A 20,638-nucleotide genomic window follows, 5' to 3' on the forward strand; every position below is an offset into this window, starting at 1 on the left:
TTTGGCAAAATGTTAAAATGGGTGGATTTGGGTATTTGTGGAGTGTGGGGGTATGTTATAGTTCTCTGTATGAGGTTTGTATTATTTTTGCATCTGTAATGGAAGTTTGAAATTATTTCAAATAAAAAGTTAAACATATATAGAGAAAAATAAATTAAATTAAATAAAAAGTAAACCTCCAAGCAAAAGAGGAAAGAAAGTGCTACTAGGGATTCTAATCTATATCATCTATTCCCTTCTTTTAATAACTCTTACTCAAGTTTCAGAAAACTCTTATCTTGAATTCTTTTTAATGGAAACATTTCATTGTGTGATTGCACCATAGTTTAATCATTCAGAAGATATTTAGGCTTTTAAGATGTTCCCAATTTTTCATTTTTAAAACAATTCTGTCATACTATTAACAGAGTGCCTGTATTCCTTCTCCCCACTCCCAACCTCTACTGTAGAAATTAGCTGGGATATTTTTTAAACCTTTAAAATTTTATTGTCCAAATACGGCATTTCATTCCTGTAATTTGTAATTCTTTGAGGCTGAATATACAGGTTTACTGGATATCTGTATTTATTCTTTTGTGAAATATTCATGTACTTTTGCTATTTTTCTATTATTAAAGCATTTATCTTTTTGTTACTTTTTAAAGAACTTTACAATTAAATACAGTAATACTTGGTCATATACATCAAAACCATTTTTCCCAGTTTATCATAATAAATGGCAAAATGTTTCAGCACAGGAATTTCATAAATTTGTACATACCGTATTGTTGCAAAACCAGACAATGTCCCCTTCATTCCCAGTGTAGAAAAGTATTGATCCACCATCTTCCTCCCAGTATTTATCAGCTATTAGGTATCGCTGTTTAAAAGTTTTATCACTATCAAATCCAAAATGATCAATCTATAATAGAAACAAAGCAGACAAAAAAGACATACTTCAAAGAAATGTAATTAAATGAGATAAGCATAAATTAAGAAAATTAATTCTTCCATTAAAATCAACTATATTATAAAAGTACCACAAAAAATATTTAAAGTAGCTACTTTAAAAACACAGTAACCTTAAAATTGAATTGGAAATAGCCATTTGATTCCATGAATTTTAAAAATTCAGATATCCATTTCTATCTGAATTTTCATTATTTAAACTTTCAATATCAAAATTCAAGAACTGAAGAGAACACTGGAAAGATTATAAACACTGTCATAGTAACAACAGTGATTCCAAGTGTCAGGTTATTGGGGTCTAAAATCACTCATGTACATCTATGTGAGTTTACAGTTACCCCCACAGTAAGGAGTCCCACTGAGCCTTAGGGTCATGGGGCCAGAAGTCCCCAGGGCTTTGGAGGGACCAGACTGAGACTGGGCTAGAGTGGACTTAGGCCAGTCTAGTGCTGCTCCGGCATCCACAAGCAGGGATTGTTTCTAACCAAAACCGGAACCATGCAAGACTTCCTGAGACCATTCTGTAACAGATGCAAACTCCCTGCATCCACACATGCACAGGCACACAAACACACACCTACACACTTCACAGTCGAACCACAGGTCCCAAAGTGTAAGTTTCTCAAAACCACTTCAAACTGCATACTCCCTGATATCTATGAGGATATTTTAAAATAGAAACTATTCAAATCTATAAACTGCCTACCTTTCAGGAAAAGAAGCAGTATGTATGAAGCAGTTACACAATAATGACCTGGGTATAAACTTCCCCATTATCTATGGTTAATTCATTCAATCACTCATTCAACAAGCTTCTGTTAACTCCCATTCTGGGCCAAGGACTGAGCTAAGCAATGGGATAAAGAGATGTCAGATCCAGGGTCATTGCATTTAACTTAACAATAGTTCACCGACACACATGTAACCAAAAAATAAAAGAAAGCCAGAGAGTTTGAATTTGGTAAATCCCTGAAAAAGATTATGTTCTTGAAGTAATCCATTCCTGTGGGTGAGGGGTCCTTTTGATTGGACTACATCAGTGAGGCATGATTTAAGTTGGGGAGCTTTACATAAAAGGCGACACAGTGAGAGAGACACAGAGAAAAGGAAGCTGCCATTTTGATTCTGCCATGTGAAAGAAAGGAGAAGTAGAGGACTCCAGGTTCACCTACAGCTGAGCTCAAGTACAGAAGTCCCGAGAGGCTGAGAGGTCCCAGAGTCTGGAATCAGCAGAGCATAGAGACACAGAAAGAGGCCCCCCAAGGGGCTGGGCCCACGGGCAGCTCAAAGCTGAGAAGACAAGCCTGCCATATGCCTGATGGCAGGACGCCAGGACCACCAGCAACCGACGCTGGTGAGAAAGCACCTCTGCGGATGCTTTGATTTGGACATTTCATGGCCTGGGAACTGTAAGATGTTCCCCTAATAAAACTCCCATTACAAAAGCCAACCCATTTCTCGTACTTTGCACTGACAGCCCTTTGGCAAAAAAAGTGTTTCACTGACAGGGAGGCGGACAAATGATTCTAGCTGCTCCATGTGTTCACCTTGTGAGGCCCCAGACCAGCAGCATAAACGTCATCTGGCACAGTAGAAACCAAGTGTGTTCACGAGTTAACAGAAATAAACTTAAATCTCTACTAGCTATGAGGCCTCGGGCAAGTTATTTACGCATTGAGCCTTAGTATCTTTCTATGTAAAATAAGGATAATAACATATACTAGAAGGATCACCGGGACGATTAGAGAAAATGTACATAAAGCTATAGTTCCTGATTATATAAGCGCTCAACAAAAGTACACTCTCCTCTCCATCTGGTTTGAACACCAATCCACGTAGTAATTTGAGGGGTAAATGAGGTGAGAGACATGATGCTCTTTGTGGAATTACAGGAAAGTCCTTTGAAAGTCAAAACATCCTATTTCCTGAGTGCCTCATCTACATATTGAATACCTGGAAACATACAATGAAAGCTCCTTCCCCAAACATTAGTTCACAGACTTTTCTTGGCTCCTTCTCCTCATCAACGATGTCAACTTTGGACTTGGTAAGTTTAAATCATTTCCAGTGCCCAAAGGCCACGTTAGCCCAGCGGGGACAGTGTGCCCTCTGCTGTTGAGAAGTGCGGCCTGCATGCCACTTCCACCTCATACTTAGTGGTGGTGAAAAGACCGTGCTCCTGAATAAAAAGTGCAGAGGTGCCCAAAGATGTACTTACCAAATCCAATGGATGTGTCATGATGATGGGAACGAGTGTTGTTGGGGGGGGGGGGAGAGGAGGGGTGGGGGGGTGGGGTTGAATGGGACCTCACATATATATTTTTAATGTAATATTATTACAAAGTCAATAAAAAATAAAAAAATTAAAAAAAAAAAAAAAAAAAGCTTTTATAAATCACAACAGGAAAGGACGACAAGGGTCTTAAGGACCATTTGTTCTATATTGTTCAAAGAAACTGGACTCAAAGAGGTCAAGTTAGTTAGTCAATGTCACAAGCCAGATACAGAACTAGGACTTTTAATTATTTTTTTCTTTAAAGATTTATTTTCTTTATCCCCCCCCCCCCTCTTGTTATTTGTGCTTGCTGTCTGCTCTCTGGGTTTGTTCGCTGTGTGCTTGTTTTCTTTTTAGGAGGCATTGGGGATCTCCCCAGTGGGAGGGAAGTGCCCAATCACTTGAGTCACCTCTACTTCCTGCTTGTTGTGTCTCTCATTGCATCATCTTGTTTGCATCAGCCAGCCTATTGTTCCAGCTCGCTGTCTTGCTCATCTTCTTTAGAAGGCACTGGGAACTGAACCTGGGACCTCCCATGTGTTAGGCAGGCACCCAACTGCTTGAGCCACATATGCTTTCCCTTTTAATTACTTCTGAAATTTGGTTTATTAAAAAAACTAAAATAAATAATAGTGCTATGTAAGCAAAACAAGTGTGTCCTCAAAAAAGAAACACCTCTCATCACGCACAGCAGTTCTTTTCAAAATGTAACCTGGGAGATTTCAAGAGATGCTGCTTTCTTCCCTGCCTTGTGGAGAAGAAATGGATCTACAAGAATAGGTAAAAGGAAAGGAACAAAGAGACATTCTTTAAACAAAGCCAAACAATTAATTTAACTTTAAACCTGCTTGAGAATAAAGTTCATATCCAGAAAAATCTGGATATATTTTTGGCAACCTTACAGAGCCAGGGGAAGGCAATAAGAGAACACCTCCTCTGTGCCTGGCACTATGCTGGTGCCTCACACAGGATACCTCAGCCTCCTCTCTGCCACCCTACGCCACCCTTAATCTTACGTTAATGATCCTTGAAGATCCGTCAAAATGATTAGGGTGGGTCCTAATCCAACATGACTGGTGTCCTTACAAGGAGAAGAACCTGGAATGAGAGAAGCCAACCATGTGAAGGGGAAGCCATGGTTTCCTGGCAAGCCTCCACCAGAGCCACACAAACTTCAGAAGCATGGCCCTTCTGACACCTGGATTGGTTCTTCTGGCTTCCAGAAATATAAGATAATAAACATCTATTGTTTTAAACTACCCAGTTTGTAGTACTTTGTTTCAGCAGTCCTAAGAAACTAAGTTTCCCCGCTTTCCAGTAACTAAGAGCTATTGAGTTCTGGAGGGAAAACATTCTAAATTCCCAAAATTCCCAAAATGCTATCAAATCAAAATACTCTTTGCTGTACTGCTAAAACAAAGTTGGAGAGATCTAGCCTTTGAGAACACCTAGAACACCCCAGCTAATCAGGGAATTACATGTACTGTTGAACAACCATTAAGTATTCCACCCGAGGAAGACTCGGGCACCATGTGTTGGTAAAGCAGTTCTATGACAGCACCACCTGATCAATAATTTCTGAAGGTTTCAGAAAGCTTTGTACCACTAGAATTACCTGGTTACACGGTTCAACATAAAAATAAAATTTTAATAAATTAATGTAATACACCATATTAAGAGAACAAAGGGGGGAAAAAAACAACACATGATCATCTTAATTGATGCAGAAAAGGCACCTGATAAAATCCAGCACTGCTTCTTGTTAAAAAAAGAAAAAAAACAACTTAGAAAACCAGGAATAGAAGGGAACTTCCTCAACCTGATAAAGGGCATATATTAAAAAACCCACAGCTAACATCATACTTAATGGTTAAAGACTGAAAGCCTTCCCTCTAAGATCAGGAACAAGACCAGGATGCCCACTGTCACCGCTGGTATTTAAAATTACACTGGAAGCTCTAGCTAGAGCATTAGGCAAGAGAAAGAATAAAAGGCATCCAAACTGGAAAGGAACAAGGGAAACTTTCCCTATTTGCAGAATACATGATCCTATATACAAAAATTCTGAAAAAATTCACAACAAAACTATGAGAACTAATAAATCAATCCAACAAAGTGGTGGAATACAACATGCAAAAATCAGTAATTTTTCTATACACTAGAAATGAATAATTAGAAGAAGAAATCAAGGAAAAAAACCATTTATAATAGTAACTAAAAGAATCAACTAACTAGGAACAAATCTAGTCAAGGATGTAAAGGACTTGTACACAGAAAACTACAAAACACTGGTAAAAGAAATCAAAGAAGACCTAAATGAGAACATTCTGTGTTCATGGATTGGAAAACTAAATATTATTAAGATCTCAACTATACCCCAAACCATTTTCAGAGTCAATGCAATTCCAAGCAAAATTCCAACAACGTTCTTTGCAGAAATGTAAACACCAATCATCAAATTTATATGGAAGGGTAAGGGACTCTAAAATAACCAAAGTCATCTTGAAAGAAAAGAACAAAATTATAGGCTCACACCTCTTTATCTTAAAACTTACTACAAAACCATAGTAATCAAAACATAATGGTACCATTACCAGATTTTATTTAGGTTCTTGACTATGCTGCAGAAATTAATTTCAAGAGCACATCAGGTGAGTTAGGCCAGTAATTTATTCAGGTATGGAGGGAAGAGAAATGGGAGAAAATAACAGATCAGGGGTCCCAGGTAGAGAGGAAGGGGCTGAAAAGTGATAAAGAGGGCTGGTTTACAGGCTACAATTCCCCATTATAGGTTATAAATGCCCAAGTTTTACTTGCATGGCCACATGGCAGAGGAAAAATGGCAAGAGCAGTGCGCAGAGGGCAGGAACACATCTAGAGGCAAGAAAGCACTAGAGAGCGAGAGCGAGAGCGGTCATTCAGGCCTCCTACTTGGCTTTTTGAACTGTTAATTATTCCACGCCTTTACTAATGGCAGGGGAGGAGTCCAGCTATTTGCTGTTTTGATTGAGTACCCCACCCATGAATCCCCCAGTGAGGACCCAATGATAAAGTCCTTGGGGAATATCTGGGCTTCTCCTGGCTTCCAGAAGAAGTCTTTGTTCTGAATGGCAGAATCTTGGGGGTGGGGGCCTTCCAGCAGCCATCTTGGAGGTTACTGATGTCCACGTGGACTCTCTGCCAGGTTCCAGATCTATCTACTGATTCCCTATCTTACTAGCCTGCTTCAGAACTGGCACAAGGACAGACATAGACGCTAATGGAATAGAATTGAGAGCTTAGAAATCAACCTCACATTTATGACCAACTGATTTTTGACAATATGACAAAGACCACTCAATTGGGAAAGAATAGTATCTTTAACAAAAGGTGATGGGAAAACTGGATGTCCGTATGCAAAAGAATGAAGATAGGCCCCTATCTCACACCATATACAAATATCAACTCAAAGTGGATCAAAGATCTAAATATAAGAACGAGAATTATAAAACCCTTAGAAGAAAATGTAGGGAAACATCTTCAGGACCTTGTGATAGACAATGGTTTCTTAGACTTTACACCCAAAGCACAAGCAACAAAAGAGAAAAGAGATAAATTTTTGTGGACCATAGGACTTTATCATGAAAAAAAAAACTTGCTCAATGGTAAAAAATATTTAGAAAACACAATATCTGTTAAGGGTTTAATATCCAGAATACAGAAAGAAATCCTACAACTCAACAACAACAATTTAAAAATAGGCAAAAGACCTGAATGGACAGTTTTCCAAAGAAGATATACAAATGGCCAAAAAGCACTTGAAAAGATGCTCGGCATCATTAGCCATTAGGATAATGCAAATCAAAACCATAATGAGATACCATTTCAGACCCACGGCTATAAGTGCTGAAGAGAATGTGGAGAAACAGGAACACGCATTCATTGCTGGTGGGAATGTAAAATGGTGCAGTCGCTGTGGAAGACAATTTGGCAATTCCTCAGAAAGTTAAGTTTAGAATTATATGACTGGCCATCCCACATCTAGGGATATACCCAAATGAAGTGACAGAAAGGACTGGAATGGATATTTGCACACTGATGTTCACAGCAGCATTATTCACAAACTGCCCAAGGATGGAGGCAATCCAAGCGTCCATCAACTGATGCATGGATTATTTAAAAATATAGTATATATACACAATGGAATATTATTCAGCCATAAATAGGAATGAAGTTCTGACACACGCAACAACATGGATGAACCTTGAAGATAATATATTGAGTGAAATACACCAAACACAAAAGGACAAATATTGTATGACCTCAGTGATATGAAATAATTAGAATAAGCAAATGCACAGAGTCGGAAACTAGAGTATAGGTTACTAAGGACCAGGGTGGGGGTAGAGAATGGGAAATTACTGCTCAAATTGTACAGAGTTTCTGTTTGGGTTGATGGAAAAGTTTTGGTACTAGATGGCAGTAATGGTAGCACGATGCTGTGAATGTAATTAACAGCACTCAATTAAATATGTGAATGTGGATAAAAGGGGAAATTTTAGGTTGTATATATGTTACTGGAATAGAAATTTAAAAAAAAACAAAAACCTATAGACCTGTACAACACTAACGGTGAATCCTAATGTAAATAATGGACTATAGTTAAAATAAAATTATAAATGTTCATTAACCTTAATAAATATACTACACTAATGCAAGTTGTTCTAATAGAGTGGTATACAGGAACTCTATAGTTTATGCATGATTTTTCTGTAAACCTACAACTTCTTTAATTATTAATTAAAAAAAAAAAAAAGAATTACCTGGCCACAGTTTAAGCTCACAAATTGGTAGAGTGTGCCCCTATAATTATCCAACACAGAATTTTCAGGAAATGTTACACCATCAGAGGGCGATGTTGTATAAGTGGCAAAGTGGGAAAACTTAAGTTTTAAATATTAAATTCATGAAATTTTAAGACAGGAAGAGAACTTAAATATCAAGTCCAATCTCTTAATTGAAGAACCCAACTATTTTAAATCTTTCTCTTTTGGAATAGAGATATAATCGCATCACTTAAATGCAGCAAATGTCACCCTTCTTTTTAAAGTCAAGATTCAAAATTTATCTTGTTAGGAGTCAGGGTAGTGGTTACCCCTGCAAGAAGGAAGTGATTCTAAAGGAGACTAAGGGGCTTCTGGAGTGAGGATGTTCATTTTCCTATACAAAGAATAAGAAAATAATAATGGCAAGTAAATAATTAAATATTTAAGATTTCCTTTAAAAGCTCTGGATTATTTTATAATGTGTATAAGATGCTTACATTTCTATTTCACTATATGTATGGTCATAAACAAATTATATTGTGTTAAATCATACCCATATTAAATTTTTCATTTATTTAAAAATAGTTGTTGAATACATACTGTGGCAGACTGAATTAAGTACCCTAGAAAAGCATGCTTTTAATTTTAATTTATTCATGTGGGTGTGAACCCATTGCAAAAAGGACTTTCTGATGAGGTTAGTTTTAGGTAAATTGTGGCCAACTGAATCAGGATGGGTCCTAATCCTATTACTGGAGGCCTTATAGAGAAGGCCACAGAGAGAAAACTACAAGGAAGGAAGAAGCTGGAAGTCAACAGAACCAGTTGAGAAAGGAAAAGCAGGACCTTGTGCATTGCCATGGGACAATCACTGGCAGCCATCCCCAGACGCCACTGTCTTCAGGGAGAAAGCACTGCCTTACTGATGCCTCTGTTTTGGATTTCTAGCTTCAAAACTATTTGCCAATTAATTCTCATTGTTTAAGCCAACCCATGCTGCTATCTGTGATAGCAGCAGGAAACCAAGACACTCACTAAATGGCAGGCATTAGAGGAAGAGGACCGAGATGCAATTCCATCTCTCAGGAAGTTCTGAATCTGATGGAAGTGACAGACATACCAACAATCAATCACACAATGATGTGGTTAAATTTTATATATAAAAGGCTCAGAAAAGTAAGTTACTATCCATTCCTGAAGGTATCTTGGAACTTTCACAGAGACATAACACCTGAGCTGAACACTGAAGCTTAACTAGAACTTTTTTGGGCACAAAAAGCATTTCAAGCAAAGGGAGCAAGAACATTTGCAAAACAATGATGAATTGTGCAGGGCAAAGCATACTTAGGAATTGCTGCTTTTATGACAGGAGGTAGGGCTTACAAGGGGAAAAGATGAGATTAGATTCTTTGGCTAGTGCCAGATTTAGATAACAGAAATCTTCCTGTAAAGAGAAACCTAACTGAAAGCGAGATTGCTTCTCTAAACCAACAGTGACTGAAATAGATCCACAAGACATATAGATTTCATGAGGCAGGGGCTTTTGTCTGTTTTGTTCCCCACTAAATTCCCAATGACTTGAAAAGTGCTTATAGTAGAAGCTCGATGGATATATATAGAATGAATGACTAAATGACTAAATGCATGCATGCATGTTGTCCCTGCCATTGGCATGAAAACAAACGAACATGGCTTCAGAGATCAGCCTAACTCAAAGCAATGAAAATGGAGCACAAAGTTGCTAAGAAGATCAAGTCTGTGCAAATGTGTTTATTGCACTGGTCTGTACTGGTTTTGAAAGGATTGCAGAATGCTGTTGTTGAGTATGTCTTTTGCCTAGTGACAAATCACATGCCTGAGTTAGGAGAACCCAAGCCTATAATCTAAAACCATCCCACAATAGTTCAGTTTCATCCAGGCTGTCGAGGAAGTAGGAAATGCATGTCCTCTGCTGTGGTAGAATTTGGGAAAAAAATAATTACAAATAATACAGAAGGCCAGAATCTGGGTAGGGATAGCAAGCAAAAGAATAGAAGGCATCTTACCAAAGTATTTTACCTAAAATATACCTGACCTTTTAACAAGGCTACAGTCAAAGTTTTTAGAGCTGGAAAGGACTTGAAAGCTGTGGTTCTCAACCAGTGCACAGCTATTTAACCTGAATAAAAGCTGCCTATAAAATGGATATAATAATGGCTCATTGAGCAGCATACTAGGTTTGGTGAGCCTAAATAAACTTCAAAATGTTGATGTGACTACTTTTCCAATAGCAGGGTTTTAGGAAGAAGGAATAAACTTGGAATATGCTCAGGGGAGAAAGTAATTAGACGGAATACTTGAAACTATGGGAAGGGGGTGGGTGTGTTGCGATACTGGAAGATCCTGAGGAGGCAGGAGAAAAACGGGATTAAGAACACAGATGGAGGGATCTGGGTGCAGATGGAGTTATCTAACTAGGTGGAGAGGGAGGAAACTAAAGGATTCTAGCTAAAATGACTCTCATACAATGCCTGCATTTTTAAATCAGTGATGTAGGGGGCAAGGCTCTCTGTTAAAAGAAAGCAAAAAAGAGCATACTGTGGTAAACATGGAAGAAGGAACTAATTAATCCCTAGGTCTCCATGAGGTCCCTGAGGTTGGAGACGGAATTTGGAGGCCCAACAACCTGCCCAGTTGTGGGTTTGCTTCAGCAGAGATCCACAGCCCAGGGGTGGGCGCAGAGAAATTTAATGCCTTCATGAAACTCAAATGGTAGAAAAAAGACAGATAGGGGCAAGGGATTGTGACCAGCCCTGATTTCCATGTGAGCTTGAATACTCCTCACCATCAGGTCCTTCTCCACCACAGCAAATGATGTCATAATCTGCCTGCTGACTGCCTAGGCAATCTAAACCGTGTGGCATTTACTGCACTTTAAGGAGTGAAAAATCTTGCCAGAACTCCTATACACAATATGGAAACATTTTAGTGGCATATTATCAAACTAAGCCTTTCAAGTTTGTTATGTGTTGTTAAATATAAGATCATGTATTATGAATGCTTCTTCCTTTACGCTCTATTGTTTTGAATGCCATACATGCAAAATATTCTCCTAACACCACTGTTAAAATCACATACCATGCCAGATCTTCTGATAGATGGAGGATTGTACCTGGTGTCATATAAATGGATAAAGACAACCCCAACCTCCTTCCCAAAAAAGACTGTGATGTGTGTGTGTCCCTACCATGGGATAACTTACAATCTGATCTTCTGTACTACCCCTCCCCTGTCCTCCTGCAGAAGGCTGAGATGACTCCTCAAACCTTCTCTTCTCCAGCTGAGTAACCCCGGTTCTTACTATTTCCCATAAAACACGATTTCTAAAATCTTAACTCTGTTCACATCCTAGCTCAATTATCATTCCCTCTTGTGGTTGGTGTGCCCCAAACGGAGAACAATGTGTAAAGTGTGGTCTAATGAAGTGCCTCAGTCACCAGAGCCAGGAATAAAGAACTGGTAAGTGCACTGATAGATACAGCCCCACTCATATGCAGCCTCCTTTAAATCAAGGTCTTTCCATGGAGGTGGCACTGGAGTGAGGCCTGACAGATGCCAGGGGAAGAACTCTAGAAGACAGACCAGAAAAGACAGAGGCCCAGAGGCCAGAAAGGGCTCGGCATGAAGAAGAAACAGAGAGGAATATCTAGAGGGTGGTGAACCAGGGAGCAGTGGCAAGGGGTGAGGGTGAGATGGGCTATGGCATGGAGTTTGAACTTGATTTCAAGAGCAATGAGAAGCCAGCTCTGGTCTGTTTGAAAGAGATCATTCTGGCTGTTCTGTGGAGAAGGGCCTGGTAAAAAAGGGAGAAGAGTAAGTAGAAGGCTATAGAATGGTCCAGGTGAGAGACGGGAAAACAGAGAAACAGTCTGTGTTCAAACTTAGGTCTGTCTTCATCACTATATTATACACTTTCCAAACTTAGCCCTGGGAAAAATTGCAATGAAAAAAGGCCCAAAGTGTGACAACAGCAGTGTTAACAGCGATCACCGCAAGGAAGTCTTTGGAGAGTTACAGCCATAAATTGCCCTTTAATAATGGACTCTGCGCTGACCCTGCCTACAGGCATTCCAAATAATAAGAGAGCCACTAAATTAGTGAGAGATTCCCAAGGCCATCAGCTCCACGTAGCATTTAACAGAAGATAACAAAGTGGATTCTATATCTACCTCTTTCCTCCAAAATTATTTTAAAAAGTGATAGAAATTAATAGAAAGCAATAATATAATGGCTCTCAAGTTTTTCAGTCCTTGTTCTACTCTGGTGAGACAAAAGCCACCAGGGGCCACAACCTCACCTGGTTGCTACTGAAACACTAGCAAAAAATATCCGCACCAGACTTTTTGGGAACATTTTTCTGCCTTTGATGAATTAATAAAAACTACACTGTAAAAAAAAAAGAAAAAGAAAAGAAATAAGGAGTACATACAAGCATGATAATACAACATGATGCTAAAAGCCAACTTCTCTTCCTCCATGGAGGATCTTCAATGAATTACACCGTAAGAACCACTGAAACAAAAATGGTTTTTTTAGAACTGCTTTAAAATGAATTGTTTTATTATCCTGAATCATAATTCAAATTATTTTAAAGGCTGTTAGCACTCTGAAAAATTGTGCTTTACAAAATCCCCACATGCCCAGTATTCACAAAGGGAAAACACTGAGGAAAGTAATTGCCTTAACCTTTTTCCTCCTGGGGAATTCCAAAATTAAATTTTCAGTCCCAACCTCACTGTAAAATGGGCTCTTATCATCATCTTAAAAATCCAATCTCCAGACCATTCATTGTTTGAGCATTCAGCCAGACTGAACCATTAGGGCACTGTAATAAAGACAAAGAAGAGGATATCCTCAGCTGAAACCACAAAGCTCAGAACAAAAGCAGCAAATTCAGACATGGCCAAGTTGTTTCCCTTGATTGATTCAGGTACTTTTGCCACCACACCTCCAATTTGTATAACTACTACCCAGAGCTAACAAGATATACAAAGAAATATCAGTCAATGGTTACATTCATTCATTCAAATAACAAATACTTCTTGAGTCCCTACCATGGGATAAGTGCTAGAGATACAACAGTGACCAAATAAGATATGGTCACTGCCCTCACAGTGCTTTCAGTCTAGTGAAAGAGACACACGAATAATAAAAACTTAGAAACTATAATTATGCAGGGTTCGTTCTGATAGCAAATAAGAAACAGAATGAATTTCAATAGGATGGTCAGGGCAGCAGTCCTGGAGCAGGTGATAATTAAGCCTTCTGGTTTGATGTCAACTGTGCCTAAGTCCCAGAGGGGAGGGTTCGTAGCCATTCGCCATTTCCTACAAGAGCATTCCTTAGCCTTCCCACCTTCTTTATACTTCCATGGTCATTTTAACTCTACGATAGTAGTTTTCTAACGTCGCCTTCCAATGTAGTTATTTATATAGCCATGCCTTACATCTGTTATAAGATATATATAAGCTCCAAGGAACCCTACATAACAAAAGTTAGAATTTATTGATCGCACCATGCATAGAATTCCCTCCTGCCTCTGAATAACATAAGGGCTGCCGTAAGGGCTATAGGTATGTTATTTCATTCATTCTTCATGGGAACATATAAACTGAGGAACCCATGTTCTTCCCCACCATGCCACAGGGCTCCCTCTTTCTTGCTCCCCTCTGTACTCCCATAGCATAAAGAGGACAAGACTTGCTCCATCCTTGACTGCTGAGATGAATTGAGCAGAAGTGAGAAATGAGAAGTGACACCAAAGGCTAATGACCTAAGCTAGACTTGAGCTATGCCAGTCAACCCCGCTCTGGGCCTCTGGGGCCACCAACTAGACTTTCTTATTCTACCAGAGGTATTTTAGCAAATGTGAACAGATCTTGAAATTATCAAGTTACAATCCAACTCGACCTTGAAAGGGAAGGTCAGTGGTAAACACATACCAATTAATATTAATGCTCCTCCTTAACCAGGATAAGCTCTTTCATCCACCCACTGCCTAAGTGTCTATTGTATTTACCTGCCTACGCTGGACATAGGATAAAAGGCACAGTCTAGTGAGGGAGATAAGCAAGGAAAGAAACCATTTCCACAGTGTTATGAATCTGGGGGAGTGCAGCATGGTTGTTACAGCAGCAAAGAAGAGATGCACCCAGCCAGCTGGGAGAAACTGGACTCAGCAAAGGCAAACTCAGAGGAAAGGATAATGCCTGTCCTGGGACCCTGCCCATTTCTTTTCCATCTACCACATGCCCCTCTCCCACATCATATTTCAGAAATCCTCTGGACATAATGTGCTTTCTTAAGTCGCCATGCTTTTGCCTATGAATTTCTGTCTAGAATATCTTCCTCCCACAGGTCATTACAGAAAACTCCTACTTCATCCTCTAAGAGTTGGCTCAAGCACTGTCTCCTCTGTTTTAAGACAACCCCAGGCATAAGGAGAATGCTCCCTGTCCTCTGAGCCTATGGTGGCCTCCAGCACAGGAAATGCCAGCCTGTACCATCACCTGTTTGGGAGGGTGGCTCTATGCGGTGGAAAGAGCCCAGCTTTGTAGCCTGACAGTACTGAGTTGAAATGCTGATGTCCCACTGACCAACTGGATGACTTGCAACAAATTCTGCATTTCTTTGGATTTCAGTTGCCTCCCTGTAAAAGGTTGTAAGGATTCAAAGTAGGGTGTGTGCAAGTCACCACCCACAGTAAAGCTCAAAATTGATTGAAGTAATATAGCAAAGACTCCCCTGATGAAAGCATGACTATCAATAATTTTATCTTATGTATTTCATCAAAGTGCACTACAATTATATGGATATTTTCACATTTGGCAAGTGGCCTTGGGAAATCTAAATGGTATTGGAGGATACCTTTTTCCCCAGGTACAATTCTGTCCTTATTAAGGCAGTAAAAATAAGGTAAGGTAGACCTTAAAGGATCTTCTACACGGGAAAAGAGCACAGTCTAAGGGAAATTACTCAGGTGGCATAATTATAGTTTACCACTGCTTACTATAGGACAGTCCCTGCCTATGGAGGTTTGGACCTATGCACCCCAGAAAAACATGTTCTTAAACTTAATCCATTCCTGTGGGTGTGAACCTTTTGATGAGGTTACTTCAGTTATGGTGTGGCCCAATTACTCAGGATGGGTCTGTAGCAGTTTGATATGGTTATGAATTCCAAAAATAGATACTGGATTATGTTTGTAATCTGGTCTGTACCTGGGCATGATTAAGTTATGATTAGGGCTTTAATTGGGCCATGTCTTTAGGGTGCTGAGTCCCCTTAACGTTGGAGTTCCGATGTTGGCGTCTGATGCTGAAGCCTTAAGCTGGAGCCCCAGGGAAAGAACAGAGCCATTTGCCTGATAGTCTACAGTTGACCTTGTGGAGAGAGGCAAAACCTAGAGAGCCTCATAGACTACAGCGGACCTTATAAAGAAAACAGAGGAGCTGAGCCCAGAGGCACTCAGGAAGCCTGAACCCTCACAGAAGTCGGCAGCCATCTTACTCCAATACGTGAAAACAGACTTTGGTGAGGGAAGTAATTTATGCTTTATGTGCTGGTATCTGTAAGCTCCTACCCCAAATAAATACCCTTTATAAAAACCAACCAATGTCTGGTATTTTGCATCAGCACCCCTTTGCCTGACTAATGCAGGGTCTTAATCCTATTACTGGAGTTCTTTATTAGCAGAATGAAATTCATGCAGCTAGAGAGAAAGCCATGGGAAGCAAGGAGCTGACAGTTAACGGAGCCCAGAAAAGAAGACAGAGGCCAGGAGAGGCCACCATGTGAGTTACCATGTGACAGAGGAGCCCAGGACTAAGGATCACCAGCAGCCAGCCCCAGAACACCAGTCTTCAGGAAGTAAGCATTGCCTTGATGAGGCCTGGATTTGGACCTTTTCCTAGCCTCAAAACCGTGAGTTAATAAAATAAATGCACATTGTTTAAGCCAACCCATTGCATGGTATTTGCTTGAACAGCCAAGGAAACTACCATTACAATTATAATCCTAGCAGTCTACAATTAGAAGGTAATTACAACTATCTACAAATTATGAGGTTTTCATCCCATGCCCTAGTACCTTTTAGAGCTCCCCATTTTTAAAATAGTCTTTTTTGGTCATCCTCAAAATAGATAAGTACTTAAGCAGAGATAAATCTTCTCCTTTGTATCCTGCTTTGCTCTTGTTCGTGTTTAGAAACAGAGCCCAAGTCAGGAAACTTCAACAATGAGCCCTGCTATGATGAAAGCACCTAAACACTGAGAAGGAAAGGAGGGTAAACAAATAAAAGTCTAAAGAAAACAAAAGAGAAGGAAATAAATGTGTATTGTTCCTATATACCCCGTGGGGGGGGGGACTCTGAAAGGAATGATTTGACTATCAAGGACAAACAGCCTCAAACTGGGGACAATCTGTAAGGCTCTACTACGAGATACCCAAGTCCCTTTACCAAACAGAATCATCTTCCTACAATGGGGAACAGTTTTATTCAGGCAATTCTCTCCCCTCTGAACATTTCCGTTACAGAAGTCTCTTCCAATACTTCACACTCACCCTACTGTAAAGGTTTTTGTTTCCATGCCTTACCTTTCCAAGAAGGTGAAAACATTCATCTTTGTAAAGCCCATAGAGACTGGATCAGTGATTTCCAAAATGGAAGTTTAATCCATTAGTGGGTTATGAAATCAATCCACTGGGTCATTGTCAACATTTTTTCAAAAGCAAAATTGCATGTTACTCAGCAACCAAGCTACAGAATTTGAAACTCATTCTGTCAAGCAATAAAAAAAACTAAGTGGCCTGAACTATTACGCCCCTGAGGGTGTATTAATTCTACGACATGTGTGCTCTCCACTTCAGGGACAGCTACCTGCTCAGTCACATTCCAAGATGCAATTACTGTTCAGGCAACAAGAGCAGTCTCACAAAGCAGAACATAGTTAACGGCCAAATGAGTTCTCTAGACAATGAGTACTACAGATACTCACGAGAAGGATCGCTTATACTGCACTGGGTCAGTGGACAAAGATTCCCTTAGGAGGGGATTTAAACAGGACCCTGGAAGAACTGAAGAAATGGATTTAAAGAGAGGAGAGGGGAAAAGCAAAAAAACAAAACAAAACAAAAAAACATCTAGGATGCAAGCTGGTCTGGACTAAGTATGAAAGAGTAGAGAAACTGAGGAGACTATTTTAATAGTTTAGCCTGGAATTATATAAGCCCGTGCAAAGTTAACAACCCTGGGAGCATAAGGGTAAGAGCAGAAACTAGGAAAGAATCATGGAAAGGTCTTGGTGATTGCTTGGATTTTGTGTGGAGGTAAAGGTGAGGGAGTTATACAATCCCAACTTTTCTATTCTGGATAACCAGGAGGAGAGCAGTACCATTACCAACAATGGGAGGAAAAATCAGAAGAGTTTTAGAAGAGAGTGATATATAACACATTAATATTTGCTATTAAAGTTTACTCTGCTTTGGACACCTACATCTTGACTTGCACCAAGAAATCCTTCGTATGAGGGGTCCTAAGCAGTATAAGCAGCATCCTATTCTTAAGGAGCTTACTACGTGGGAGAACCAACGCTGACGCTCGGTCAGTTCTTGAAATACTTCCACACCAGTCAGCAAATAACTGCCAGAGCACCTTGAGTGATGCTTACCCTCTTACCCACTACCCCAGTCCCTTCCCCAGATCCAAAGAATGAACATGGGGCACTACAAGAGGCCTCAGGTCTATGACCAGCTTCTGCTCTGACTGGACAGTGCCTGTGCCATCCTGGTAGTACCAGGCAAAATATGATAAAACCGGGGAGTGATGTAGCTCAGGGGTTGGGTACCTGCTTCCCATTGACAAGGTCCTGGGTTCAATCCCCAGTACCACCTAAAAAAATTAAACAAACAAAAAATATGTATATGATAACCCCAAGCGCTAGCAAAATTCACAAGAGAAAGTAATCACTTTGGCTTAAGCCAGTTATTCACTCAAACATTTGTTGAGGGCCTTCACTGAGGATACACTGAAAGATGTGGTCCCAGCACTCAGGCTGCTCACTAACATACAAACAAATCTCTGCAATCCAGAGTAGTAGCACAGAAGAAGTATTAAAGTGCAATGGGGACACAAAAGAGATACTAGTCAGTCACCCAGCCCATGGGAGGGAAGCAAAGCAGTTGCATAAAGCTTCACCGAGAAGGTGATGCAAGACCTCACCAGTGAAAGATGAACAGGAGTTTGCCAGGCAGAGAAGGAAGAAAGAAACCGTTCCAAGCAGAGCGACACCAGCATTGTATAAGCCACACACCAGCACAGTGTGTACAAAACAATGAGATGACCAGTGCATAGTGCCAGGTGCAGAGTGACAACAATAAATAATGATAATAAATAAATAAATATTAAGGATTTTTTCTAGCATATTTACTCTCTGATTATGAATTTTAAAGGTTGATTCTAAAATTAATTTGCATCATCTAAGCCTATACTAGTTAAGCAAAAGATGATCAGTCAAGATATACTACAAGATATACGAGAATTTTAAAAACCAGGAACTTTAAAAAAGAAGCACATGGACTCCACAAGAGCAACTAGAGCTGCCTGCAATTGTTGGCTGTTGAAGCAAAGAAGCAGCAAGCACAAGGAATGAATTGGAGAGTGGAAGAACAGCAAAGTAACAACAGAAACCCCACACTACTGTTTCCAGTTAATGAAGAAGAACCTCCTGGAGGGGGATATTTTTTAACAAAACCAGGGAATAAGAGAGCAGTAAACAGACATCTTGAAAGTCAAAGATGAATTTACAGGATAAATGTTTGCAGGAAGAACAAGAAGAAAGAGTAAATATAATTTGTGTATATTTGGCTGAGTCATGGGGACGGGGGAGGCTTGGAGAAGAAGGGTATCTAGAGAGCAGAAGCTACAAATAAATGACTATACATTAAAACTGTTTAAAGGGTTTGGCAATGCTATAGAACCCTGGGCGAAAAGCCCCTCTGGACATCATGAAAAATTGTGATCCATATTTTTTGGAAAGTAACCCCCATGGCATCTCAGCCAGCATCCATTTCACCACATCACACTCGCATTCTGCAGAGATGGACCAAAGCACTGGTTATATACTGGTAATAGCAACGGGCTCATCTATACCTTCCATTTAATATTTTGCACTTAATACTTGCAATTTTTACATCTTTGTATTTCATGTCTATGATAAGACAGAGCAGAACAAAGAGTATCATTCCTTCAGCTTGATGCTGGGGCAGGTGTTCCAGATCCACAGGAGATATAAGGTCGCTGCTCCATCAAGAGGCACAGAGAGCAGCTCAGTAAATATGAATTCTCTTCTCTTTTAAAAGGTGGTCGTTTTTTCAGAAATTAAACTACATTTTAAAAGCAAACAAAAAGCCTTTGTTCGTCTGCACTGGCTACATTACTTATTGTCATCCAGAGCCAATTGTTCAAGGGAAGGGAAGCACTAGCCGCCAAGAAGGGAGTCATCACCACTGCTTTCCTAAATTATGAGCTGCTCCCTCAAAGGAAAGGCCATCAGTGCTCAGGAAGTGACAGAGGTTTCCGACAGTTTTAAAGGGCAGTGTCTGCAGTGTGACCCATGGTTCAAACTGCATAAAAATAAAAATTCACTAACAAACGATAACAAGTACTTCCTCACTTTCCTATCTGCTGAATCAGAGCCATTGTTTGGGTTGTAGTTCCTTGTTTAAATTAGGCTATTTAATCACAATGATGTTGGCCAAATATTCTAGTCATACGCCATCAGGAAAACTTATCAAAAACACTGTGTGCCAAGGCTTACACACACATACACTCACAAACTCTTGCACTACTAGAATCTAATAAGCACTAAGGGCATCTTTTAAAAACTTTTTCTTCCCTTCTGAAAACTACAAGTATTCTCTGATGAGAAGGGAATTTGAAGACAGACCTGTGTTTGAGTGCTAACACAGCCATCTGATAGCTGTTTGAACTTGAACAAATTACTTCATGCCTTTGGGCTTGTTTTCTCATATGTAAAATGAAAATAATAATAATAATAATAATAATAATAATAATAATACCTATCCCAGAAGTCTCTAGTGATAATTGAGTTGGGTAATTCACGTGCAACTACACAGCAATGGTCTGTAGAAAGTGAGAGTTTACTATATATAATTATATATATAAATATATTCTGTAAAATATTGTTAGCATACATCTTACAAGTCTCAAACCACTTCCAAACACAAACATACACACAACTATATATGTTTTCACTGCTTAATTTTGCCACTTTGATATTTCGAGACTTCAGTGGTTTCATCTCTAAAAATAAAGGGAATATTCGTCTCAAAGGATTGTTGTAAAGACTAAATGTGATAGTATAGGTAGTATAAGTATACACAGACATCAGTTTTTGCACTACTGTTTAGAGAATAGAGGTGTCATGGTGTCAAGGAAAGATCATAGATCTTGGAAGCAAAAGATTAAAATGTGAATCATAATTTTGTCCCTTTCTAACTTATTCAAGATACTCAACCTCTAGGAGCCACTTAAAACATCTAATTCAAAAAG

The 20,638-nt window shown here is 39.5% G+C and overlaps 1 protein-coding gene across 3 annotated transcripts in view; it reads right to left on the reverse strand.

Moving 5' to 3' along the window:
• PRCP (prolylcarboxypeptidase) overlaps positions 1–20,638 on the reverse strand; it is a 78,939-nt gene that overhangs the window by 47,214 nt on the left and 11,087 nt on the right. For all 3 annotated transcript variants that reach the window (XM_058306063.1, XM_058306062.2, XM_058306061.1), the window contains exon 2: positions 761–901. Coding sequence is in view for 1 of the 3 variants with exons in the window: in XM_058306061.1 (XP_058162044.1) it covers positions 761–901 (141 nt within the window). In the remaining 2 variants the exon portion in view is untranslated. The remainder of the gene's footprint in view (positions 1–760; positions 902–20,638) is intronic.

This window comes from Dasypus novemcinctus, chromosome 10 (genome assembly GCF_030445035.2).
Source record: "Dasypus novemcinctus isolate mDasNov1 chromosome 10, mDasNov1.1.hap2, whole genome shotgun sequence".
Taxonomy (NCBI): Eukaryota; Metazoa; Chordata; class Mammalia; order Cingulata; family Dasypodidae; genus Dasypus; species Dasypus novemcinctus.